This window comes from Nothobranchius furzeri, chromosome 7, assembly GCF_043380555.1.
Source record: "Nothobranchius furzeri strain GRZ-AD chromosome 7, NfurGRZ-RIMD1, whole genome shotgun sequence".
Taxonomy (NCBI): Eukaryota; Metazoa; Chordata; class Actinopteri; order Cyprinodontiformes; family Nothobranchiidae; genus Nothobranchius; species Nothobranchius furzeri.
In genome coordinates this window covers 60,156,822-60,183,862 of record NC_091747.1, presented here as the reverse complement: position 1 = coordinate 60,183,862, position 27,041 = coordinate 60,156,822, and the positions used below count along the sequence as shown (strand labels likewise).

Sequence of the window (27,041 nt, the reverse complement as noted above, 5' to 3'; positions counted from 1 at the left end):
TTGTAGCACCTGCACTTGCAATAACAACTGCTTTGAGGACTCAGCTTGAAAACAGCCTCCTTCCTGTCTCAGCATCTCCACTACACATCCGATCTAGAATTCCTGTCTATTTACTGTCTGGTGCACAGGCTTCTCTTGGAGTGCAATTAAAACTTTTTTTTAATTTCCTGCCGCCAAAAGGTGAAAGGCAGGTGATAATAAATGTATTCGTATGAATGTGGACGTGATTATTCATTCGTTTTTACTGTTAGCAAAATATCATCAACCACGGTATTTATGGAACATTTATTAGGAAATCATTGGATGTATAACGGCAACTGATTAACTTTTGGAGTCACCCAAATGCAAGATGGCCACCAAAGCCAACTGACCTTACAAATCACTAAAATGGCTATAGCAGTTATACAGATGTTGAGTTGAACTTTGGTGTTGTAGAAGTGGAGTGTCATGCCCATCACATGCTCCGAGTCATCAAGTCAACTATTTGCCATTGGAGTAAACATTTTCAGTCCGAACATTTGGATGTCCATCCACAACTGAATTTAAGATGGCCAACAACCCAAAAACGGTGATGAAACCAATCCATTCTGTAGATTATGAAGAGGACCTAGAATTTAGAACTGTGTTTACCTTGCTCTTGTTGAAGAAATGCAGCTCGGGGTGTCTAATGTAGCACGCCAAAAAGACCTGTGCCATCTCCGACCTGCTTTCGTTTGCAAATTAGTGATGTTGCACTGGCCTCAGAGAAACGGTGGTCTGACATAACACTTGAAAAGCTTAGACACACACCTTACATTCGCATGTTCCAACCTATTTTGATGATGGTCATGGTAATGCTAGCCACAGAACTAGCCCTACTGCCAATGCTAGCCTGATCTGCTGCTAACATCTTTGCTGGATGAAATGAAAACAACAAAGACAAATGTTGGATCCCCACTCACGTTCCGGAATGTGGCAATATCCAGACTATGAATGACTGCCAGACAGGTCCACAGCTCGCGGTCCTTGTCTTCGTCACTTTCTTCCTCGTTCCTCCATACTCCCACACCGCGCAGAATTTCACTTTAATTTTAAGGCCTAGTCCACACGTAGCCGGGTTTTTTTTTTAAAAACGAATATCCGCCCCTCCGAAAACTTGCATCCACACCACCTCGTTTAAAAAAAAAAACTCTGTCCACACGTACCCGGATAAATACGTTGTTAAGGACATGCCAGACCTGTAGGCGGCAGTACTTCCCCCGTTCTTAACCTCGTCCTTCGTCTGTGGTCTTCCGCAAGGAGCAGTAATTCCACTTGCAAAAAAAACAAGCAGAAAGCGCTTGGACAATTGATGAAGCGAGCACAGCTCTGAGGGCATCCATGCTGTCGGCTAGTGTAAACACAGGTCGCACACGTGATGTCAGCAGTTTTTTGTCATGGAAAGTGACGTTGCGGACCTTAAAACTCCGGTTTTGTCCGTCCACACGCAGACACCCAAAACGGAGAAAACGCAGATCTTCACTTTGGCCGGAGTTTTTAAAAAGACCCGTTTTCGTGTGAAAAAACTCCGTTTTCGTGTGGATGACAGGCCAAAACATAGAAAAATATCTACGTTTTGGCAGATCCCCGGCTACGTGTGGACAGGGCCTATATCTAGATCATCAGTTTGCTGAAGCTTAGGTTAGCGGTCTACCACATTCCAAGATGGAAACAATCTTTACCCAATTTAATAAAAGTTATAACTTGGTCAACTTCACAAATATTGGGCTAAAACCTTATAGCAAAGATTACTTTACAACATGTACTCTTTTTTTCAAGATTTGATCAAAACAGCTACTTCTCAAAAACGGATGACCTTGATTTAAATCTCTGGCTGAACGGTGGGGGACTTGTATTATTTTGAGGAGTCCTTTGATTTCCAAGAATAGTCTCTTAAAGTGTCCCTATCACTTTATAAGCACGGACTATTTTACAAAGTAAAGAGAGCTGATCTCTTGAAATAGTTTGTATATCCTTTAACCTTTAAACAATCTTTGTACGTGTGTTGCTGGTAAATTTCAAGACTGAAAAGGAGCATTAAATCCACCTTAAAACAAAAGTGTCTGATAAAGAGCTTATGTCTGTCAGCCATGCCCATCATCTTTAATGCAATTTAGATTACCTTGCTGCTATCAGGGTGTGTTTGTGGTCCTGTATTTGGCTTCCTCGCTACTATGGAAACTGCTCAACAGCAAGATATGAGCAGAGGGAGTTTGCCAGATTCTAGATGGAGCTGGAGCAGAGACACAGGAGCAGGGTGAGCCCAAACAAATCCATCTGTCAGTGTCTGTCTGTCAGACAGGGTGCAATATGTAGGAATTTGTCTTGGTGACACTTCAGCATGAGCATACTGACAACTACCACATTAAAAACGGTGCACTTAGTACAGAAACAGCAGAAAAACTGAGTAATTCCATCTTTTGGTCCTTTTTAAAACACAGAAAGTTTTTATTTACCTGCAAACTTCGTCAGGCTGACGCTGATGGTGGCGTCGCTTCCTTCTCCGTTTATCCGCGGGCAGCAAGAATTTATGGAACACCAAAAATACATAAACAAAACATCCCCCTTAGACCAATAGTAGACAGCATAGGTACACCAACATACAACATGGCAAGAGAAATCAGCAAAATCATTAGCCCGTTATTAGGAAACACAGATCAACACTGCAAAAATAGTATAGAACTGGCAAAAGAACTAAAAAAGATTACAATAGAAGATAACGACACGCTCATCTCACATGACGTCACATCTCTGTTCACAAAAACACCAACCCAAAAAACCGTAGACATAGTAGTTAACAGAATCAGACAAGACAAAACTTTACATAAAAGAACAAACCTCACAGCAGATGACATAGCACAACTGATAGGACTGGTAGCTAACTCCACTTACTTCACATACAATGGCATAAAATACAAACAACTGGAAGGCTTCGCCATGGGTAACCCGTTATCAGCCACCCTGTGCCAGTTTTTCATGGAAGACCTAGAACAAAAAGCCATAGCCACCGCCCCCCCAGACTGCAAAATAAAACTATGGAAACGCTACGTAGACGACACATTGGAAATCATACCAAAAGGTCAAACAGGAACACTAACACAACACTTGAATAACATGGACGACACAGGCAGCATAAAATTCACTTATGAGTTAGAAACAGAAGGCAGCATAGCATTTATGGACATGAAAATCACCAGGCAGACCGACGGGACCCTAAACATAAACACATACAGGAAACCAACACACACAGACCAATATCTATTATGGACATCAGAACACCCCACCATACACAAAATGTCAGTAATCAGAACATTATATCACCGAGCAAACATGATAACAGAAGAAAGAGACCATAAACAAGAGGACAAACACATACAACATGCTTTAAAGACCTGCGGATACCCGACATGGGCAATAAACAAAGGAAAACAACAACAGAAAGAAAAGAACAACCTAAGCAAAGAACCAGAAACCCAGAAAGACAAGAACCAAAACCAGTGATAACCCTACCATACATCAGAGGCATAACAGAAAAAATAAGAGCAACAATGAAAAAACAACATAAACACACCAACAAAACCATACACAACAGTTAGAAACAGACTAGTGCACCCAAAAGACAAGATACCAGCTGGGCATAAATGTGGAGTCGTTTAGGAAATCCCACGCAAACTCTGCAATAAAACACACATAGGAGAAACCGGACGCCAACTCAACACACGAACAATAGAACATAGAAAGGAGTGCGAGAAAGAAACAAGTCGAAAACACACAAGAGCAGCAAAAGAAGAAGCAGAAAGCACAATAAAGAAGTCAGCCGTAACAGATCACTGCACAAGAGAAAACCGTATAATGGACTGGGACAACACAAGGATCATAAACACCGAACAACAGAAATACAAAAGATGGATAAAAGAAGCTATAGAGATAAGGAGACGTGGATGTGGGACCATGAACAGAGACGATGGAGTTTACACGCTGGATCGCGCATGGGACTGCATCATCGGAGAGGGGAGAGCGGGCAGCAGAGGGCGACAACGTCCTCTGCTGCCCGCGGATAAACGGAGAAGGAAGTGACGCCACCATCAGCATCAGCCTGACGAAGTTTGCAGCCGCAAACGAAACGTAGCGGGTAAATGAAACCTTTCTGTGTTTTAAAAAGAACTAAAAGATGGAATTAGAATTTCAACACAGCAAGAACACACCAAAGATGTTTAAAACTGAGAAATGATAAAGAAATGATCATCTTTGCTAAAAAGCATAATACATATTGTATCTTTCTCTTGATATATGCATCAGAAGATGGCACCTGTTTCTAGTCTTACAGAAAAACATCTCTGTCATCAAAACTTCTATCGAAGTTGTCAACTCCAAATATAAAGACCATTCATAGCAGACATGAACGAGACCTGCGTTTCAATCAGGAATCCTGTTGTGATGCACAAGGAAACAACATCCATCATCCCAACTGCTGTCAGCAGATGGTCCAAACTGTTTGGTGGGAGGGTGGGGTGGGCCAAGCGGCGGATGTTGATGTCTGACTTACTCTCCTTTGATCTCAGCTGAGAATGACAGTTCTGACCTCTTCTCTTCGCTGCACACACACCTCATCCACACAAATTGCTGCTCCTCCAATAAAAGGTTACTTGTCTGTGGGACACATCCGGAGTTAATGTCCTGACAGTAAAAAAAAATAAAAATCCACGGAGACTAATTAAATATTGTGTGATATTCCAGAAGGCATATGTAAGAAAAATCTCACATGAATGCTGACGAGTGGACAAGCTGTGTAACTTCAGTCTCAAAGGGCGAGAGAAAGTGAGGTGAACAGTTTGCTTCATGCATTATAATTCAAGCCTTTACGTGGGACTCCACTGCCCTCTAGATGATCACAGAGGAAGGTGTCCTCCTGGAAGGATGAAGTCATTTACTATTCATTTACAGTTCTCTGCAGTCAAGGAAGATATTTTTACACGGATATGAAAACCAAGCTGGTTCTAGTAGACACCTGTGAATTTAGGTAACAAATATATTAAATGGGTAAAAGTTAAACAACCAAACCTCTTTACAAGTGCACTGATATGAAATGTGTAAACACACAGGATCAAATGACTCCTCAAATCAAAATAGACGTTAAGGTTGTCCACAACCCAGATTGGACTGTTGATGACCTCACTCAGAGGGATGAGTAAAGCTGTATTGATCATAGCAGAGCTTCCTCCACTCCCAGAGTCTTTGGGGAGAGGCATGCATGCAGCTTTAACAGCAAGCGGATGGTGGGAGGCGGCGGCTGCGAGGCTTCGCAGACTCCATATGCTTCCACTATGCAGCACTCCCTTTCAACTGTGTCTGATCATAAAAAATGTGTGGTGCAGGCAGCCCAGCATCAGAGGAGGAAGCAGCAGAGGCAGCCCTGGCCTGCAACAAGACTCGTGAGAAGGTGCAGTGATGTGAGATTCAGGGGTTGGCGCTTACATAAGAGATCACAGTCCAGACATAAATGTCACATTCGTCTGTGGCTAATAAAAGACTTTTTTCTGCAAAGTCTTTGCTGTTCTTCTTATTGGCATTTCATAAATGAATTAATTTGAATAAAATTTTAAATAATTGTAATACTGTTATTATTTTATTATTATAATTATTATTATATTTTATTATTATTATTATTATTATTATTATTGATTTATGTATTTATTTATTTATTTATTTCTGTTTAGGAGGGAAGGGAGGACCAATGAGCTCATCGTTTCAGAGCTCCTCGCACGTCATTGGTTGCGCCATCCTCCAATCGCAAAGTAGCTTGGTGGTCGGTTTGGATCTTTTTTTCTCTCTCTTTGCTCGAAATCCTCCCCTAAGAACTATTCAGTTATACTTTCAGCAACTCGACCTCACTTACTTTACCCAATATTTTTGCTTTCGGTGACCTCTCTAACTAAGTTCGAGGTAGTTTTTCATGAAAAGACTGATCATGATTTTCCTTTTGGCGTTCATAAAAGAGCTAACCAGTGTTAGCACTGAAGCTAGCGTGACAACCAGAGGAACTACCATCACAATTCTCCTTCGTGGCGTTGCTATTTGCAGGTAAGTTGGAGTTGTCACTCGATGGGGGTTTTATTTTGACTCGACTTATCGTGACGAGGGTTCCAACGGTAGACATGTTGGTCTTGAGTAAAATAAAACAGCTGTTTGTCTGTTAGCGAACTGCTAGCTGGCTTGTAAATGGCGCAGGGTCAGGGTAACTGGGCTAAGCTAGCTGCAGTGTTGCTGTTCGTTGTGCAAACACAGCTGTTCCTTGTTTTGGGGCTCGAAACGACTGGCAAATCCGTTTTAAATGTTTTTGTGCCGGTGCATTTTTGACACCCACACGTCAAAACGAATATTAGCTCCCATTTAGCTGTCGAGTTCCTCAGTTATTTAACGCAACTAATAACATAATGAGATATTTTGTAATGTGTTTAGCGTCATACCTTATTGGGCGCTTTAAGATGCAATTACATTAATTAAAATTTCGTCTAGGTTACCCATTATTGAAGTCCAATTGGAAAGCAAAAAGTTACCATTGCTTTTATTTATTTCCCTATATGGCAAGCTGATATAACATTTAACGAATACACACACACACACACACACTCGCTCTCTCTCTCTCTCTCTCTCTCTCTCTCTCTCTCTCTCTCGAATGTGTACATACACACAGAACTTTTGTATGTTTTTTGTATTTTGTACATAAATGAAAACATACAAAAGTTAAGTTTTTTTATATGAAAAATACAAATAAATAAACCATTACTGACCTCTAACTGTATTCTTGTTGGGATGATGTTTGTAGATTTTGCTGAGTACATTGTTTTATGTCTTCAAAACCTTTATGTCCAAAGTGAATTATTGTTTGATATGTTTCGATTTAAAGGATGTATATTGTAAGTTTTGACTAGTATTTGTTTTTGCACAAGTTTTACTCGTAATATTGTGATTTTTTTACCGTTGTAGTTTTTCTCTTGGTGCAATCTGTTTCACAGGCCTTCAGATCTGAGCATGTTGCTCCCAAACGGATGACTATCATGCCTGCCTCCCACTTCTGGATCATTCACGGGAATCTGAAGGAGTACTCGTTCATCCTTGCAGGTTGTTATTTACTTTTTTTTTTTTTTTTTTTTACTTTAGTCGTCAATGGCAGCGAACGGTTGGATTTAAAATGACGACTTTTGCCATCAATGGCAGTGAATGAGTTAAAGTATACTATAGCAGTAACTTAGGATGTAAGATTGTTTCTCTTTTGATGCTTTAGGGTAGGGCTCAGCGACATGGCCTAAAATCTATATCACGATATATTGAGGATTTCACCTCTTAACGATAAATGGGCGATAACTACAGGTATTCGCAGAAACAAAAGTTGTCCACTAGCTGGGGCTGTCACATGTATTACGTTGAGTTACATTTTTACGTTACTCAAGGTGGTCCAGCTTCTTAAACGGACATAAATGTTGCCAACCTACACATCTTTTAATTTTTTTAGTATCAAATTTATTGACATTAAAAAGTTATCACGATAAGAGTGACACATTTCGATAACGATAAATTTTCGATCTATTGCCCAGCCCTACTTTAGTGCCAGCCTTCCTCAAAAAGACACGACTGACTCAGCTGTCTCGATGAAAACAGTCTCAACAGTTATTCCATTATAAAGTCATGGTTTTTATATTCGTAAATTCAACAACAACAAAAAGAATCACTGTATTGATATTGTTTAAACAGAACTCTGGTTTTTCTCAGTTGAAGTACCTTGACAAACTATTTATGGGTGATTGTGAAGTGGGCCGGTGAAAAATACTTTCCTTTGAAACTGGTCCAATAAACAGTCTTAAAATGAGTTAGAAAAAAGCTGCAACTGAAGTTCTTAAGGAACGTTTTTGGTAGGGATGCACCGATACCTCTCTTTTTCCAAACCGATACGATACTGATACTTGGATCTGAGTACTCGCCGATGCCGATTACCAATACTTATACTTCCACCACACAAAAAAAATGCAATGATTTGGAATACAGATTTTATTTTCTTCTCTGCTTTCAACAGGAAAAGACTGTGAGGTAGATAAAAAGTAAAATATATGAATGGAAATCATTACAAAACTAAAATATTAGGTGAACAGAAATGACAAGTTACAGTGAAGCCATTTTCAAGCAACTGCATTGGTATCGGTTCCTGTTATCAGTTAACTTATACCGATACTGGTGTTGGTATTGGTTTCGATACCGATACTGGTATCGGTGCATCTCTAGTTTTTGGTAAATTACTCAGAATTTTAGAAACACACAAAGCTTCTCCTTGATCATTAACAGATACAGGTTCTTGTTATGAGTAGATTTTCTTTGAAAAAATACGTTTAGTTGTATTTGTTGTTTCCATATTCCGGTATTAGGACTTTTACATTTACTTGATGACTTTTGTCCTCCTTTTAGATTAGCAGAATGTTTGTTTTTCTTTACCTGATATTCTGTCGTTTCTGGGAATTAGTCCAAATGTCCACGCTTGAAAACATTTCAATGTAAAACCTGCTGCATAATTTAACTGACTTAGAATATAAAGTGATGACATTATAGAAATACTCTGAATAGATATGCTGTCACTTTGAGTACAGATGGAGTTCTTGGTGTAAAATGACGTGTGTGTGTGTGTGTGTGTGTGTGTGTGTGTGTGTGTGTGTGTGTGTGTGTGTGTGTGTGTGTGTGTGTGTGTGTGTGTGTTTTAGGACGGTTAACTGACCTGTTGGCCACTTTATTAAATACACCTTTCTGGTTCCATGGTAGACCTCCTTTTGCTTTCAGATCTTCCTTAATTCTGCATGCCGTGGATCCAAAAGGGTGTTGGAAACATTCCTCAGAGATTCTGGTCCATATTAACACAACGGTATCAACTCCATCAGTGACGAGAACCACATCCCAAAGGGTCTAGACTGGACTGAGATCTTGTGACGGTTGACGTTGTTGGAGTCCAGTATCATGTTCTAGAAACCACTTACAGGTGATCTGGGCTGTTTCTCAGTACACATACTCGTCTGAATTTGTGTTCTCACTTCCTCGTGAATCGTCATCAACGATGGACCAGGTACGGTTCCCAGCCCAAGTACGCTCAAAGTTCCCAGGTGTGTTTTTGCTCCGCCCACAGGGTGCATCAAGGCAGCAAAGTATCCCATAATGCATTGTGTAGCAAACCATTATACTCTGAATGTCGGAGGAGAAAGCTAATAACTAGTTTAAAATAAGAAACAACAGTAAAGAAATAAAATGACCTGTTATTGTAAATATTCATGTTTAACCTGTAAAATTTGCTGTTTATTTGGGTTTTTCCTTTTTCAGACTTCACAATCCCTCAAAATGCTAAATAGCCAACCCACTATCAAAATAAAAGCACTGCTGCCTTAAATAGCTCTGCTTTGATGGAAAAATAAACATTTTCTTCATTTAGCTGCGGGAAATGCTGGTATTTCCTCGGTAACAATTATGCAAACAATTTGTGTTCACTATTTAGTTATTTAAGGGACAAAATATACTTTTTCTTTTACCGTTGCAGCAAGCAGTGCTTGTCATGACAGAACTGAGTATGGTTCTGTTCCAAATGCATCCTCATCCTCCCATACATGGTAGAATGGACTTTCTGCTATACGTAAACAGAACATACTCAAAGAGCAAGTCACCCCCTACCAGAGTATTACTCCACTCCCACTTCCTGTTTGAAAAGTGCAACAAATGCTGTTGCCTAGCAGACCGAGAGGGCAGAGCCGCTAACAAATTACACACACAGCCACACAACAACATTGTGACATCATTTGGTACCAGCTAATGTTCTAGGGTACCTCTTAGCCAATAGCGATGGCAGATTTAAATTCAAATGCAGTGCAGAGTTTTTACCTGACAACGGCACAACACTGACAGTTTTAGGCAGAAAATTACAATTTTAACAAAAATTCACTAAAGTGCAAAACTATTGACGACACGTGTCTGCAGCACGATTAGACACGCATTTATATAGTTTATCAGAAAAAAGTTTATTTGGGGGTGACTTGCTCTCTAAGTGCACCTTCTAGCACACTTTGCTATTGAGAAACGGCCCTGAGCTTGGACATGGTGCATTATCTGCTTCACCATTCTGATGTTCAGATTACACTTTCACTAATTATCTTCACCACATCTAGATGTCTAAATGCTCGGAGTTGCTGCCATCTGATTGGCCGATTAGATACTTGTGTACTTAATGAAGTGGCCTGTGAGTCTGTAACTGTTATCTTGATGTGTTCACTTTAATAACAGGCCTCTTAGAGACAGGCGTGTGTGTGTGTGTGTGTGTGTGTGTGTGTGTGTGTGTGTGTGTGTGTGTGTGTGTGTGTGTGTGTGTGTGTGTGTGTGTGTGTGTGTGTGTGTGTGTGTGTGTGTGTGTGTGTGTGTGTGTGTGTGTGTGTGTGTGTGTGTGTGTGTGTGTGTGTGTGTGTGTGTGTGAGAGAGAGAGAGAGAGAGTAATCATTGAAATTATTTTTTGGTGTTTTTAAGCATATTTTCTGCCATTTTTTACCATTTATGAGAGAAATTCAATTAATTTATAGAAATTCCCACGGTAATTATTTGCATGTCTAAAGTTAAATCTACTCACAATCATTGTTATTTTTAAATGCATTTTAAAGTAATTTGAAGGAAAAAACACCATTACTTTAACAGAATGGTCCTGTCTAGATTTGACCATTTTCCTTGTTAGTACACTGATGATAGTGGCAAATAAGTACTTGCTCCATATAGTGGTGATGTAGATTGGTTTATATCTGTAAATATTAAACGTGTGAACATTTGCGTTATATGGTGAAATTTGTTTTTTAAAAATCTTCTCATTATTTCTTTAAAAATGTCATTAAAATGAGCAGGTGGTTTACTGTGATTTCTTTTTTTTTTTTTTTTTAAACGTCCCAGGCATCAGTTTAACGCACAAGCAGCAGGAGAACATCCCGAGCCTGGAAGTTTTTCATCCTTTCATCAGCATCCAGGTCCCCGTGCCCCTCCCCTCCTCGCGCTCCGAGGGTTTCGCGAGCGCGCACGCGTGCGAAACTGCGTGGGAATGGCTGTTTGCGTGATCGAGGGGGCTGGGCCGCTCGGAGCAAGCGGTGAGCTGCATGAGTTTGTAATGTCCGCCATGTTGGCCATGGCGTATTGAACCGGGCAGGAACAGCGGAGCGCAGGAGCAAAAGAGACCGATAGAGAGCGACCGAGACCCGGGCCCGCCCGGCTCTGTTCGCGCTGCCACAGACCTCAAACGATCGGCTGACTTTCAGAGACCGTCACAGATTCATCCATGAGAACTCGAAGCAGATCTGCTGTTAATCCAGGCAGATCGAGTAGATATATGCTGCATCCTTTATTATAAAAATGAGTAAATTGTCGTTTCGGGCACGGGCGTTGGATGCTTGTAAGCCCCTGCCCGTCTTCCGCTGCGAGGATTTGCCGGACCTGCACGAGTATGTCTCTATCAACCGGGCAGTGCCGCAGATGCCAACTGGGATGGAAAAAGATGAGGAATCGGTATGTTGTTTCATACTGCTGGTGGATTACTTAGACTGTAAATTCATATCAAGGAGCGCCACTGTGTTGCCTGCGCAAGCTTGTGCAAAATGGCCGCCATGTCTGCTGTTTTTCGTTCACACGACAGATCTCGAAGAATACAGTTTTTAGCTAAACTGTACCAGCACTAGTGGCGTTATAAGGGCGTTACGCGGGTAAATCTTATCACTGAGCCGTGTTCTATGCAGTCATTTTCATTTAAACGGCACCCGAATGCACAAAGAAGTCACGTGACTTTTATCGGCGCCACCATTTTGTTGACTTTCCCCTTTGCTAAAGGCGGGGAAAGGCCTTGAACGTGGTGTACGTACGCTGAGTCGCCGCCAGGGGGTGCGCTGGACCTCCAGCTCGGTTTGACAGCTAGCGTGAGCGTGTTGACAGTTGCAGCCCCGCCATGTGTGCGCTTGGCTTGCATGTCTGTTCTTGCATGCATATAAATAAACGTTATTGATCTCTAAAGGAGATTTTATTTTTACTGTAAATGTTTTAAGTTTTAATGCACAGGATATGACGCAGAAAGTAACAAACGTTACATAAGTTTTTGATTATGCTTATGTTATGAACGCAAATGGGGGTAGTTTGAAGTAGCTTGTTATGTTGTGTGCACATCTGTTCTTTCATGCATGTAAATACAATACTTTATTGATCTCCAAAGAATATTAAATGTTTTTAATATTTGGAGTGATACTGCAGAAGATATGGTGCAGAAAGTTGCAGATTCCAACAAATAACACACAGTGTGCTTTTATATTATGACAGCTAGTGGTAGTTTGAAGTAACTTTTTATTTTGTGTGCATGGGATCCTGCAAAAAGCAATTAATTTAGAGGTATATGCATTTACTTGGTTTAACAGTTTAATGTAAATCAAACCTTTTGCATTATTTCTATTGATAAGTTGTGTAAAATATCATATGCTGTATGTTTTTGTGCATTATAATCTAGTCAAGTTGAAACCAAAAATCAGATTCTGGTTATTTCCACTGTCTGATAAGTCCCAGCTGACAGAAAAGCACAGACACTGTTCAGAGCCAGCAGAAATCCCCCCCCCCCCCTTTGCTGGTCTTCTCCGACATACTGTACACACACAAACACACACACTGTGAAATTACATAACCGTGTGACAGAAGAGATAAAGAGGCCATTTTTACTACAAGGCAGCGGATGGCTTAGCTCCCTGACCCACATCCTCCCCGGCAGCTGCACGCAGCAGGAATAGTCACCACAGTCAGCCGTTTGTCACGTTAATGACAAGAGCTGCAGAGCAGCTTAGTGAGTCATGAATTCAGCATTTCACAGGTTTGTGTTGACTTTAAAACATCTGCCTCATCAGCTTTCATGGTCGCAGACCTGCAGACTTTTTGTTTCATCGGTTTCTGCAACACAACAGGACACGCATTACTGTTTGCATCGGATATCTTTTAATCAGATTTTCTACAACAAGTTTTTGGTCTTTGTTTTTGCAGACGCAGGGTTAGACGCGCGCGCCACAAATCGACTAAAGATTTTAAATGTTTTACTTGGTGTGAACTTGAAACGACTTTCGAGAAGCTGCCTTTTGTTGCCATGGCAACTTGAATTTGGTCTCATCTATTTCTTTTAGTAGAAAGAACAAGTGGTGCGGCAGAAAATAGGTTTTCGCTTCTCTTATCATCTGTGTGATATTCAGGAGGTTAAAGCTGGGCGGACACTGTGCAACTTTTTCACTCGTAGCACTCAGCTTCAGCTCAAACTGTACGACTTCCTCGCAGGGCAGATCTCACGAGTCATGTGCTCACACTGCACGACCCAGTTCTCGGATGCGACCTGACTGCTCACACTGCACGTCTGGTAGCAACACGTCGGCCCTAAAAATATGCTAAAAATAGCAGTTTTTACTCAACACGTCAGACTTTTTTGTCTTGTTTTGCCTGTTGTCCTTCGGGAGTGCTGCAGGAGGACACACAGGGAGTTATGGGGGTTGGATGAGGAAAACGAAATAAAGAAAGTAAATCTGTGTTTTGTGATCAGTTTAATTTGACATGAACACGATAAACACGCTTTCTTGACAATCTTTGTGAGTAACAACGTGTGGAAATAAAAACGAACAACTTGTGTTAGGGTTTGGGTTAGGGAAATAACGGGCGAGCGGTGTTGATGCATGGTTGCGCATTCGCTGTGAGCGGGTCTGGTACTTTTTGGGTCGCAGCCACTTGCTGCGCCGGTTCAACCCTCACGAGGTGATCAGTAGCTGGTCACAGGGTGTTAATCACCTCTCGTAACCCCCTGTACACGACGCTCAGCGCAAAACTCGCCCCGATCTTGTGGATTCTCGCACGAGTGGGAAATCGGCTCAAACAAGTGAAAGTTGCACAGTGCACGCCCGGCTTTACAGTGTGAGGCCATGGAGTTGGGATAAACGAAGGTCCAAATGTGACTCTGAGGAGCCACGTGTGGCCCCAGAGCTGCAGGTTGAAAACCCCTGTCAGTTGTCATTACAAGAGACGTTATATTTAGCACCGGCAGCAAAGACCTCAGATTTAAACCAGTTTGTTAAGGCGGTGCCGACTCCTTTTATGTCAAGGTTGCAAATATTGACAAAGGTGTTTTTTTTTTTTTTTTGTTTTTTAACTCAGAGTTGGGAAGCTGCAAGAGGAACGTCAGTTTAATGTGATTTAACCAACCAGGCGTTTATGTTCTAGTTTAAATATTTAGGTTTGTTGTAGATTTAAATCACAATAAGAGCAGGATGGGGTGTTTAATTCTGATGGTAGTAGGGCTTCTAGAATAACCTAGTTATGTCCATGTGCCTTGCACAAAAGCCCTTAATCTGCACTCGCCCGGCTCCTCGGCAGAGGAAATCCCAGACTGGGAAGCGTGGCTGTGAGGATCAAAGCTGTAGCAGATCAGGAGAACTCCAAGAGGGTTGAGGCAGCAGGCTGCTGAGGTCTGAGCCCGACTCCACTTTTATCCCGGGCTCTAGTTATTCACCAACCCCAGGGTTCGTTCTGGTGTCAGACCGGGGTCGCACAGGCCTCTCATCTTCTTAATGACTCGGTAAAATCAGAGATGTTTGTTTAGAGTTCAGGTAGCAGGAACAGAGCTGCTGAAATTTTACCTCCTCTATAATTTGTGTCACATTAATAAAAGTTTCACCAAAGAAAAAATCTCATGAGTTCCCTGGAGGCCTGATGGGTCTGCGTGTGTCAGGTGGGCCGTTCAAACCTCGTAACTTTGGAATAGTTTGGTTATAATGAGCCCGTTTCCACTTTTGGAATGCTGCTTTTCCGCTCTCCCCCGAACAGATTTACTTATAGCGTACTTAGACCAAACTTCTAATGTTAAGTTCTTGTAAGGGACTCTAGGGTTGGGCATCGAGCATCGATTGGAACCGGTTCCAACTGTTCATTCTTCCCGGAATTGTTCAAAGTTTTTTATTTCGATTCCTAGAATGCCGACGGAAGAGGAATCCGCGGCCGGTCTCCGTGAAAAATAAACGTGATCTGCAAATTGTGATCAACGCTTTTCAGAGCTGATCACACCAGCTGTCTGTGTGCAGCACGAGTCCCCCCTCCCCCCACCCGGATATAAACAAACGCGTCTGCCGAACTTTTACTCTGTAATGTAAAATTTGTCTCCTGCAGCGTAGAGGAAACGTGTTAAAATACGTCAACACGGTGGATTTAATAGAAGCTTTAAAGAACAAACGCTGGACGGCATGAGGTAGGGCTGCACAATATTAGGAAACCCTGCGATATTCGATAACAGTGCTTAATATTGTGATATCGATATTACTCACGATAAATTAACAAATACTAAAGTATGCAGTGTTGATGTCGTCGTGTGACGTCTGCTCTGGGTTCAAAGCAAACAAAAACTAATGCATGAATTCCATTACAACAACATTTTTATTGATAAAATATGCAGCTGCACCTGCTACTGTATTAGCAGCTGCACCTGCTACTGTATTAGCAGCCGCACCTGCTACTGTATTAGCAGCCGCACCTGCTACTGTATTAGCAGCCGCACCTGCTACTGTATTAGCAGCTGCACCTGCTACTGTATTAGCAGCCGCACCTGCTACTGTATTAGCAGCTGCACCTGCTACTGTATTAGCAGCTGCACCTGCTACTGTATTAGCAGCCGCACCTGCTACTGTATTAGCAGCCGCACCTGCTACTGTATTAGCAGCCGCACCTGCTACTGTATTAGCAGCCGCACCTGCTACTGTATTAGCAGCCGCACCTGCTACTGTATTAGCAGCCGCACCTGCTACTGTATTAGCAGCCGCACCTGCTACTGTATTAGCAGCCGCACCTGCTACTGTATTAGCAGCCGCACCTGCTACTGTATTAGCAGCAACACAACAAACTGCATGCATGTGACTTTAAAACATCACCTCCACCATAAAACTTTCTGATGCTCCAAATACAGAAAAACATCCCTTACCAGGGTTTCTGAATAAATAAAAAAATCAGAAAATAAGTTTAAATGTTAAATAATAGTTAACATCAATTAAATGCAACAGCAAATTCTCTCATTGCTACTGAGCATTTTCTCCACTTTTGTGGTTATGATATAAGGCTGTTGCTGTAATTGGGAAGTGAACTGTGCTGGGCCAAACTAGGAGAATATTAAGATTTTCTGAGGGAAAGAGAAAAACAATTGTCTACCTTTCAGAAGAGGAACTGGCAAAAAACTACATGGAAAATATGTGAAAACGTTTGTTTTTAACCCCAAATTGAACAAGTTTACCTAGATCTTAAAAAGCAGCTCAGATGATGAAACTGCAACTATGATTCTGATAACAAGCTAACTAATTGAACTAGCTCCTCTTAGGATAACCGGCTAGCAGAGCTTCTGACTGACAGTTTATGTGCAGCAGCAAATCAACTATCCTGATTAACAAGGTTATAAAAGCTCATAAATGAAAAATCACTTTGATGTGTGGGGGAACTTTTCCAGGCCCTCTTTAGCAGGGTGGGACTGGGAGGAGAGTGCTGTAGCCTTTTAGCTGGAAGCTAACCGGAGCCTGGGGCTAACTTCACCACCTGGTGGAACACTAGCAACATGTAGGTAGGTGAGTTGGTTCACCGGCACGTGTCGGAGTCAGCCCGGTTATTATCAGCTGCTTAACGACACCGAGCGGACTCACGTTCACGTTTGAAAGCAGCGCTGATTCCAGAAACCTCAGCACAAAGTGCGTTCGTTGCTCTGAGCCAGCATGACGAACAAGGGAACGGCGCCGCTAACTCAGTTCGGGTGTTGCGTTCTACCCATCCTAACGGTCTATGAAGGGGGCGGGCGTATTACGTGAACGGACCCATCTGATTGGCCGCATATCAGAAGGGCTACATTTGATTGGTCAAATAATACTTCCGCGTAAAAAACAGAGCTGGTTTACAAATAGTTGATGTATGACACGGATGGAAATGTTGAACCAAACATTTATCGCCGTTTTTGACGTGCTTTGCGATGGGCCTATCGCACGCCCTGTTTTCCCGATGACGATAATTTTTCGATATATTGTGCAGCCCTAGTGTGAGGTGAGTTTGTCTCACTGCAGAAATAAAAACACACACGGTCAGCAGTCAGACGCAGCAAGCTTCATTTAAGTTTCACTCTCTGTTCTGACTGAATGCTGCTGCTGCATGGAGGTGTGGTTCTCAGTCATCCTGGACATGATCATCCTGAGAGTTTTAGCTGAAAACAGCTGGACGTTTCTGGATATGTTGGAGACATTTATCCTCTCAGCCCAGAGGCTTCTTCCAGACTTTGGTTGTGGTCAGAAACAAACACACTGGTGGTGCTGCAAGTCTGTTTCTTTTTTTCTCCAAAATATGTTTTTGTCTAAATGAAGGTGATGTTGTTGTTCACAGAATTAGATTATTTCATCAAGTAGGACCTGTGGTTAGCTGGCTCATGTAAAACACGTCATGTCTTGAAAGATTCAGGAATCGATAGGAACCGGAATCGAAACATGGAAATGTTTGTTTATGTATTTAGCAGACGCTTTTGTCCAAAGCGACTTACAAGTGATAATCGGTATGTTGCCCTTGAGGCTAACAACAACAACTTGACATCAATCATGGAGAGGAGGGAACAAGGAGTGGACAGTAGAGAGGGGGGACGGGTGCAAGGAGGGTGCTAGTTTAGAAGATGCTCTCTGAAGAGCAGGGTCTTCAGGAGTTTCTTGAAAATTAAAAAGGAAGCCCCTGTTCTGGTAGTTCTTGGAAGGTCATTCCACATTTGTGGAACGATGCATGAGAAGAGTCTGGATTGTCCTGAACGTGGTGTAGGCACTGCTAGCCGACGATCCTGTGATGACCGGAGCGGCCGGGCCGAGACGTAAGCCTTTGCAAGAGGATTCGGGTAGATGGGAGCCGTACCATCTCGGACTTTGTATGCTAGTGTTAGCAATTTGAATTTGATGCATGCTGCTAGCGGTAGCTAATGGAGCTCAATGAACAGAGGGGTGACGTGTGCTCTTTTTTTCTGATTGAAGACCAGACGCGCTGCTGCGTTCTGGACCATTTGAAGAGGTCTCACAGTACAGGCTGGAAGACCAGTTAGAAGGGCATTACAGTAATCGAGGCGGGAGATGACAGTAGATTGCACCAGGAGCTGGGTGGCATGTTGTATTAGGAATGGTCTGATCTTTCGTATGTTATACAGCGCAAAGCGGCATGAACGAGCAACAGAGGCAACATGATCTTTAAAGGTCAGGTGTTCATCAATCACAACACCCAGATTTCGAACTGCCTTTGAAGGAGCCAGAGATAGGAAGTCATTTTGGATTGAGATATTGTGCTGTATGGATGGTTTTGCTGGGATTTAGAGAGGTTGAGTTGGAGATGGTGGGATTTCATCCATTTTGATATGTCAGAGAGACAGTTTGGTATTTGTGCAGAGACAGTGTGGTCGTCCGGTGGAAATGACAGATAGAGCTGGGTGTCGTCTGCATAGCAGTGGTGGGAAAAGCCATGTGATCGAATTATCTCACCCAGTGAGGGTGTATATGACAGAGAAGAGGTCCTAGTACAGAGCCCTGGGGGACTCCTGTGGCAAGATGGTGCACGGTAGAGGATTGTCCAAGCCAAGATACACTGAATGATCGTCCTGTGAGGTACGATTCAAACCAGGCGTGTGCTTTCTCTGTGATGCCCATGCTAGAGAGTGTGGACAAAAGGAGGCCATGGTTGACAGTGTCAAATACAGCCGATAAGTTCGAGCAGGATAAGCACTGAGGATTTGGCAGTCGCCAAATTGGAATTGGAATCGGAATCGTTCAAAATCAAACAATGCCCAACCCTGATAAAGACACAACGGCTAAGCTGACCAAGCCACGCGGCTACTGTAACATAATAGAAAAAAGTGGCACTTTTTCTTTCTAAATCTGTGATTGACTCATGAATCAATATTTTTACTCCAGTTAAAACCTCACTCTTGCATTCAGGTGTTTAATTGAGTTACTGGTGTAGAGCCACTGTGATTGGACCTCACTGGTTGTAGAGAAGACAAAAACACTCAGCATCATGGCGTGGGCCACTGGTTTGGACCTGGAGGTGTTCTGGGCCCTTTGCTCCTCGCTCACAGCAGGGTGGTGGTTTCATCGCTCCACACTAAACTCCTGGTGACTTTTTACCCGACTCTAATTCACTTAAAGCTCTCTCACTAGTGATGCACAGTTGTTATGTAACTGTGTCATATAGCGAACCCGCATTAGAGCCAAGAAACCAGTGCTGTGTAAAGCCTGTAAGAGCTCTGTTGAAATACTTGTTGGAGCTGAAGTCAGTTTGAGTGCATTAGCCATGTGTTGCATCGACCACAGAAAAGGCCTAAAACGCTCCATTAGAGCACCAGTGTGGCTTTAAACTCAGCTACTGAAGACCCTTCTCATCACTGGGGTGATTTGTGACATCTAAGCTAATCATGACTGACGAGTACTCTCCAGTTTAGGGTCAAAGGTTCAAAAGGAATGATGGCAAATGTCGAGGATGATGTAAGTTTGGTGGTGTTCTCTTGGTGGAAAGGGTCGGTTTTTGTTTTCCAAGTGTTCTGATTTGTGTCGGCTGGTGGTCTGGTAGCAGATTCTGCTGCAGGTTTAAAGATTTAAGCGGCTAGGCTTGTTGAACCAAACCTCTGAGGTGTTTATAACTCTATTGGACACAGAAATCCATCAGATTTATCAATGCAACTCCATCAGGATACTTCTGGAAAAACGCATCAGGATCAGAAAGTTTTTTTCATTACGTGTGTATATTTCTCTCTTCCAGGAACACCATCTCCAGAGGGCTATTTCAGCCCAGCAGGTCTACGGCGAGAAACGGGACAACATGGTTATCCCCGTCCCCGAGGCAGAGTGCAACATCACGCACTACGAGTCGCTCTACCCCGGGGAGTTCAGAATGCCAAAGCAGCTCATTCACATACAGCGTGAGTAGCAGGCAACTGGCTTGTGATTAGACTCGGCTACGCACGTGTGTGTGTGTGTGTGTGTGGGGGGGCTTTCATTAGACAGATGTTTACAGTGTAGCTCCATTCACAAATTAGTTTGTTTTTCTGGTTCCTGCTTCATGTGCAGGAACAACAGTACTCTGAATAGTACTGTAATTAATACTACTATAATTACTACTACTACTAATGATAATAAACAGGTTGAAGGGATTTGTTTAAATTAGAGGAAGTCAAAGTGTGATTCTGTCAGACTTTCTGACTCATCCAGTTGGGCCACAAATCTTTAACAATGATTAATATTTTACATATTTTAATAAAGCAGGATTCTTTCTTTTTGTCTTCCAGCTTTCAGTTTGGATACAGAGCAGCCAGACTACGACTTAGACTCCGAGGACGACACGTTTGTGAATAAGCTGAAGAAGAAAATGGAAATCACCCACCTGCAGTTTGAAGAAATGATCGATCGGCTGGAGAAAGGCAGTGGGCAGCAGGTATATGACCACCTTTGGAGGCGCCGTGCACCAGTGGAGTTGCTGCCGCTGGTCTGTAGGGAGTAACACTGGTTTCACACCTGTGAATCAGATGGTGGCTGGGTTCAGATGTAAGGGTTGGCGTCAGAGCTAACGTGTGTCATCATCTGTTTCACCGCGGGGTTCACGGTGGAATCAGATCATGGTCTAATTTACATTTAATATGAAAACATAAATGGGAAATAAATGGGATCTCAGCAAAAAAAAGGGTGAGCTGGTGAATTGAGTTTGTTTAGTTCTATAACCCATCCCTCCAGAAGCAGCTGTTTAACTCACTTTGACTCCCAACTCTGCCCCTGCAGCCTGTGAATCTCCAGGAAGCCAAGCTGCTGCTGAAGGAGGACGATGAGCTGATAAAGGAGGTGTTTGACTACTGGAACCGAAAAAGGAAAACTTGTAAAAGTGGCTCCCTCATCCCCAGCGTCAAGCAGGAGAAGAGAGACGGTTCCAGCACCAGCGACCCTTACGTGGCCTTTCGCCGTCGGACGGAAAAGATGCAGACCAGGAAGGTAAACGATCGGCGGTCGTGCGTTTGTCCTCCGAGTCCTTTTGAAATAAACGTATAAATAACTTTAAAAGCAGGCAAACTAATTCATCCCTGTTTTGATTTTAGAATCGAAAGAACGATGAGGCGTCGTACGAGAAGATGCTGAAGCTGCGCAGAGACCTTAGCCGCACCGTCACCATCTTGGAGATGATTAAAAAAAGGGAGAAAGTCAAGAGGGAACTGCTGCACCTCACCCTGGAAGTAGTGGAGAAACGGTACGTGTGAGATGAGCTGCTGTCAGAAAAGCTTTTGGGGGGGGGGTCATGACTGCATACCTCGCACGTCTGTTCGGATAAAAATCCCAAAACAGAGTTGTTTTGGGGAAACCTTGGTTACCGACTCTGGGTTTGTTTAGATATTTGAGGAATGTAAAAATTAGAGCCCGACCGAAATTATCGGTCACAGCAAACATGCAGCGGAGCCTCAGGGGCAATTCAGTCAAGCAGAGACGACGGTGATGAGGAGATGAGTCTTCAGTTTTAAGCATATTTGTTGTGTCAGTGGAAAGTTGAACGGTAAAATAAGCAATGACCAAAGTATATTTCCCCTCAACATGCTTCCTAAGTTTATTGTCTGCCTCGTGGCCTCGTATTGAAAAGTTATCCTGAAAAAAAAAAACTGCTGCAGCATTACGCTCTATGCAGAGCTCACGCTGCTTCCCCTTTAGTCATGCAGGGCAGTAAGTCAGTAACGATGGCCTTTTTCTGGTAGACATTCTGGAATATTCTCAGATTATTGCATCCGCTCTTCTTCAGTAGTCTTTTCAAACTCACACGACCGCTGTCGCTGCTGGGGGGGGGGTAATATGACGAGAAAATAAACATTCCTTTCTACAATAGAATAAATCTATTGTGTGTTTTCAGCCTTATATTTTGTATAAGGCTTATATATTGCCACATACTAGTCATTTAATGTATCTTAGTTTTTATTTTTCTAATACTGTTGGCTTTGGGAAGGGTCCAAAACACAAAAGTGTAAAACTCAAAAGTATTTTAATGTCAAAAATCAGGTGACAGAAATAAAAACAGGTAGCTAGGACGCTGAAGCCAGCAGAGTATGACTGAACCTGAACCGTATACGCTGAGGAGTGAGAGATGACAGAGGACTAGTTATGAGGAGGAGCTGTGAGTGGGAGCAGAGTACAGCAGAGGAACATGGGAGGAACTATAAATGCAAATAATTTAAAAGAAGAAGAAGAAAGAAACCTAAAAGGGAAAGAAGAATAACTAGAAAAAAACCTGACAACAAAAGGAGTAGAAAATTCAGTGGAAGGAAAAAAAATTCGACTTGAATACTAAATGAGAAAATTAAGAAAATTTTTATTTTCGTTTCTTTTTTATTGTGAGGGAGATTGATCGGCTGTCAGCCTTTGTTAAAAGTTTTATATCGGTATCGGTCCCAAACAAGCATTTCGGTCGGGCCCTAGTAAAAATCCTCACAGGTTGGAACAACGTCGGGTTTTTCTGCAGGCTCCTTTGAATCAAACTGAATCGTAATTCTGTGAAATTCGGCTTCGCTTCTCCTGCTAATTGGTTCGTTTCATGCCTGTTATCAATATTTGTTCAGGAATATTCCATCGGGAGTGTGTTGGCTTGTTTACCTCCTTTTGCCAGGGGGTCTGTTGGGTAGCTCTCAACAATATGCTTGTATTATGCAACACGTTGTTGTTTGTTTAGAAACTTTTCTCCCTTTTCTACTTTAGATTGTTATATTTCTTCCTCTCTGTGGAGCGTTTGCCATCCATCCAGACCTGACACCCAAATGGAGTGAATTTCCTCCGAAACTAGCTGTCACTGTGAGCTTAAATTGGACCCTTCTCCTTGAAGTGCTTTTGATTTGTAGTGACATTTCAATTTCCTCTCGTTATCCTGGCCTGGTTTGTGTCTGCGCATCACAGCCAGCGTTGACTCCCAGACCGGACCACTCTGTTCCCAGGAGATGGTTTCTGTGGAGCACTTCACCGTGTTATGACCCAGACAAACCCTCTAGTTTCCTGCTGAGTGTTATTCACCCTAAGAAAACATCATTAGTAACGAGGAGGATAATTGGTATTTTATAGATTTGATCACATTTATCCGACTCTAGTACTCGTTTTCCTCCCTCAGGAATGTAATGCCAGATTTTGGCAGTGAGGTGATGGCAGAGGCCCTGGCACAGCGGGCTCTGGTGAAGCCCGTTTACACCATCCCCATCATCCCCCTGTCCAACAGCAACCAGTACCGACACCAGGACCACATGGACATGAAGGACTACAAGAAGGTAAGAGCGTGTCCTCAAGTGTTTGTGGGCTTCATCTGTTTTTGATTCATGTGAAAAGAGCCCGTAAGTGGAAGAGCTCTCGCTTTATTAAGGGTGAAAAACTACGAATGAGTGTAAATGTAAAAAAATAATTAGTTTGATAGCAGGAATACATTTTATTCTGAAAGGACCTGAATCACCCGTTTAAATTTGAATGAATGATTATTTTGAATATTTTACTTTCATTCCAGTTAAAGGAAAGTTTGGTTTCCACAGACAGAACTGTAGGCTCAGTTACCACATCACAAAGCACCATTCAGTACAATCTAAAATACTTCAAATGGCTCATTTATCAGCAGACTGCACAATGCTTAACCTGGCTGTTACTATGGTAACCTTTCATCGCCACAACGCTGGTTTCCTACACCCAACCAGAGGATTAATAACCGTTAAGAGGTTTTTAAACCTTAGTCATTTTCTCTCTGGGGGATGGATCTATGGCGTTTCCTCACATTTTTCCATTTCTACCAAAGTGGTGGTTTGGCCCAAGCGTCTCAGCACCTGTGTTTTTATTTCTGAGCCATCTGATTCGATGGAAGAAGACGGGAGATGAAGTCGTTATGTTCCAAGTCATTTCCTGCCGTAATGAGCTTTTGCTTCCAGCATCAGACACCCTGATGACATCACAGTGTTGCGTAGGAGACCCAGTAGTGAGTAAATAGGGTTGTGTAATGCTAAATAACTCCTCTGAAACTCTTTCCACCGGTGGTTTATGTCCTCGTCTCTGGCCTCGATCACACCTTGTTTGTGTTTTTGGCCTACCGTACGTTTACCTGCAGACGTTTTAATGACCCCCTCCTCCTTCCATGTGACTGCGATTCGTCCTGCTAGTTTCTCCGTCTCTTGTCTTCTCTGTCCCTGAGCACTCGGGGCTGAAAAGACTCCCGACTAATTCTGGCAGAGTTGGAGTGTGTTCACACAGGGAGGGGTCCACCCACTGGGGAAGTTGGGGTGAAAGGTGGCATGTGGGTGAACAACCGCCATCTGGCTCAGCAGTGGCATCTGGCACGTGCCTTCATCTGCACATCAATGCCTGTTTTAGCCCGCTGTTGTTCCTGCAGACTCCTCAGAATCAGTGCTGTTAACTCCAAATGACTCAGCCGTGTTCTTGTTCTAGTTGGGAAGTTATTTTTAGCATACCAAACGTAAACGTGCTCTTTTCTTGATTTCTTTAAAGCCCGAGAAGGCGGAGGTTGTACGAACCAAAAGGAAATACGAAAAGAAACCCAAAATCTCTCCGCTGTCTGCACCTCAGCATTCAGGACCCTCTGTGTTCAGTCCCAAGGACCTCAACCAGTACGATTTTCCCAGCTCGGACGAAGAACCATATTCACAGGTGCTTTATTCCAGGCCAAGTGTGTCTGTTTGGTTTAGAAGAAGAGATCATGAGCTGAAGTTTGTGTTTCTGTTTAGATCCATTCAGGTTCCTCAGAGGCGGAGGAGGAGAGCGACCCAGATGGCTGCTATGCGTTCAGGAGGAAGGCGGGCTGTCAGTATTACTCTGTAAGCGGCCTCCTGTGACTCCCGTGTTTCTATTTTTAGCGCCGACTGCAGGCTACCCGTTAGCTTCAGACACTCTGCCTGACCAAACAAAACACAATTGGCCGTGCCTTCTCTCCCATTTTAGTGATTAATCTCGTCTTCCTCTTTCTTCAGCCTCGTCCGGATAAGAGTGGCAGCTGGCCATGGGTGAGCCCATCCGAGGGCGGGATCGGGGACCTGCGCTTCCGCTACTGTCCGACCTCGCTTAGCACGCCGCGGCACTGCGTTGGTTTGGCACGGCGCCGTGTGGGCAGAGGCGGAAGGTGAGTCGGGGTTTCCCGTTTGACTCATGAAAACCAGAACATTTAAATGTTTCCAGGATTTTATTATTTAGTCAGATCAAATCTATTCCAGTCTGCTTTGGTCTGTTGTTTGTTACATGAAGAACACTGGTGGAAAAATGACACATTCTGATCTAAAAAGTAGAAATGTGAAATATCCGCCAGCTTGTGTCCCGGACAGCAGAGATTCAGGACTTGGCTCCAGCTGCTGGAGTTGTTTAGCATACCAGCTCTCTGGCTGCCTCCCGGCACCTGTTTGGCACCCACACTCTACTGTAAATATCAGTCTGGCTGCTGAAACGATGACAATCCTAATGTGGGAAATAACCTGTCGCCATAGCCTGGAGGCAGTAAAAAAAAAAAAACATGGCTTCTTCTGAGTCTCAGTTGCGTCGTGCCCCCCCCCCCCCCCCCGAGTAAAACCTACGACCCGTCGGGAGTCTTTGAGTGTTCGTGGTGCCAGCTGTTAAAAAAACATCTGGGTTATTTATGGGCTGCCTCAGAGAGACACGATGTTCTGTTTCTGTGTACAGCGGCCTTTTATCAGCCGGCCCTAGGGAGACGAGAACGTCCTCGTCACTCTAATCTGGTCGTTGCTCCTGATTTACTTAGGAAATAATGAGCTTGTAGCGTCTGACAGTACACTCCAAGCAGTCGGTCCATTTATTGATGTTTCTGATTTCACAGTTGAGTGTTCCGACGTGTGTGTGTGTGTGTGTGTGTGTGTGTGTGTGTGTGTGTGTGTGTGTGGTTCTTTGCTGGCATTTATATAAATGTTATAAATTATTTTTGGAATTGCTTCTTTATAACAGAAACTTTTTCCCACTGAAAGAGTTCTGGGAAATTTCTGGGATAAGGAAAAGAGACTGGGAGTCATGAGCCGCTGTGTCTCCATGCAAAATCATCCCTTTCAGGACTCCGGAGTGAATGATGTCACTGATCAGCGCCAAAAGGCGCCTGCGGACATAAAGTTTAACCCAATCTCAATACTCGCACTTGCACCCTTGCGCCTTTCAGTTGCACGTTCCTGGCCAGAGGTGCGAGTGCGTAGGGTGTCTCGATTCTCAAGTGCGGAAGTTGACAACTCTTAACTCATTCGCTGCCAGCCGTTTCCTGATCAGTAAGGCCCATTCGCTGCCATCGTTTCTCGACATTTTTACAGTTTTTTTTTTTTTTAAGAGTGAGAGAACGTTGCACGCTAGGATGATGTCGACGCCAAAACAAAGAGGAGACTCACCTCTTACATCAGGAAGAATCTGTGCATTTCGAGCGTTATCCGTTCTTTCATAATCCGTTGTTGAATTGTGATCGGCAGAAGCTTTTACGGTTCGTGCCTCAGTTTCTTTTACAGGAACGGCCCAAAACGATCTAACACGTGGATTTTCTGCTTCCTGATCACGTGACATGTGACGTATGTGGATGAAGATCGGCTTCAGAGCTGAGATGTTTGTTCTCTCGGCGCGGGGGCTCGTTCTGACGCCCACACAGTAAAAAAAAAAGCATTGGCAGTGAATGAGTTAATCTGCACTTCACCCAAGTCCGCAGCGATGCGGACCTCGGGCAAGGGAATTACCCACAATTCATTGCTGCGGGAGAAAAGGTTCCTTTTCTGAAAATATGTATTTTCTAATAAAATTAGTTAATTTTAGGACGATTGTTTGATACTCTGAATGTTTTAGACAAAGCAGCAATAATTCAAATTTATTTCAAATAATTGCTTTAATTGTTTGTTTAAAAGTTGTTAATAAAGGTTTTTGACAAGTTTCACAGCGACCAGCATCCCGGCACGCGTT

The 27,041-nt window shown here is 43.0% G+C and overlaps 1 protein-coding gene across 5 annotated transcripts in view; it reads left to right on the top strand.

Moving 5' to 3' along the window:
* Window positions 1-5,870: 5,870 nt before the first annotated feature.
* LOC107383080 (enhancer of polycomb homolog 1) overlaps window positions 5,871-27,041 on the top strand; it is a 35,577-nt gene continuing 14,406 nt past the window's right edge. The window contains exons 1-10 of one of the 5 annotated variants that reach the window (XM_015955505.3): window positions 5,871-6,099; window positions 7,035-7,140; window positions 19,870-20,029; window positions 20,396-20,541; window positions 20,883-21,089; window positions 21,194-21,342; window positions 23,233-23,386; window positions 24,603-24,761; window positions 24,839-24,928; window positions 25,082-25,230. In XM_015955505.3, the coding sequence (XP_015810991.3) occupies window positions 19,930-20,029; window positions 20,396-20,541; window positions 20,883-21,089; window positions 21,194-21,342; window positions 23,233-23,386; window positions 24,603-24,761; window positions 24,839-24,928; window positions 25,082-25,230 (1,154 nt within the window). In that variant the 5' untranslated portion in view covers window positions 5,871-6,099; window positions 7,035-7,140; window positions 19,870-19,929. Of the gene's footprint in view, window positions 6,100-7,034; window positions 7,141-9,017; window positions 9,038-9,058; window positions 9,159-10,996; window positions 11,163-11,199; window positions 11,578-19,869; window positions 20,030-20,395; window positions 20,542-20,882; window positions 21,090-21,193; window positions 21,343-23,232; window positions 23,387-24,602; window positions 24,762-24,838; window positions 24,929-25,081; window positions 25,231-27,041 lie in introns of those variants that run through there. The other 4 variants (XM_054751017.2, XM_070553392.1, XM_070553391.1 and 1 more) reach the window with 4 other exon arrangements.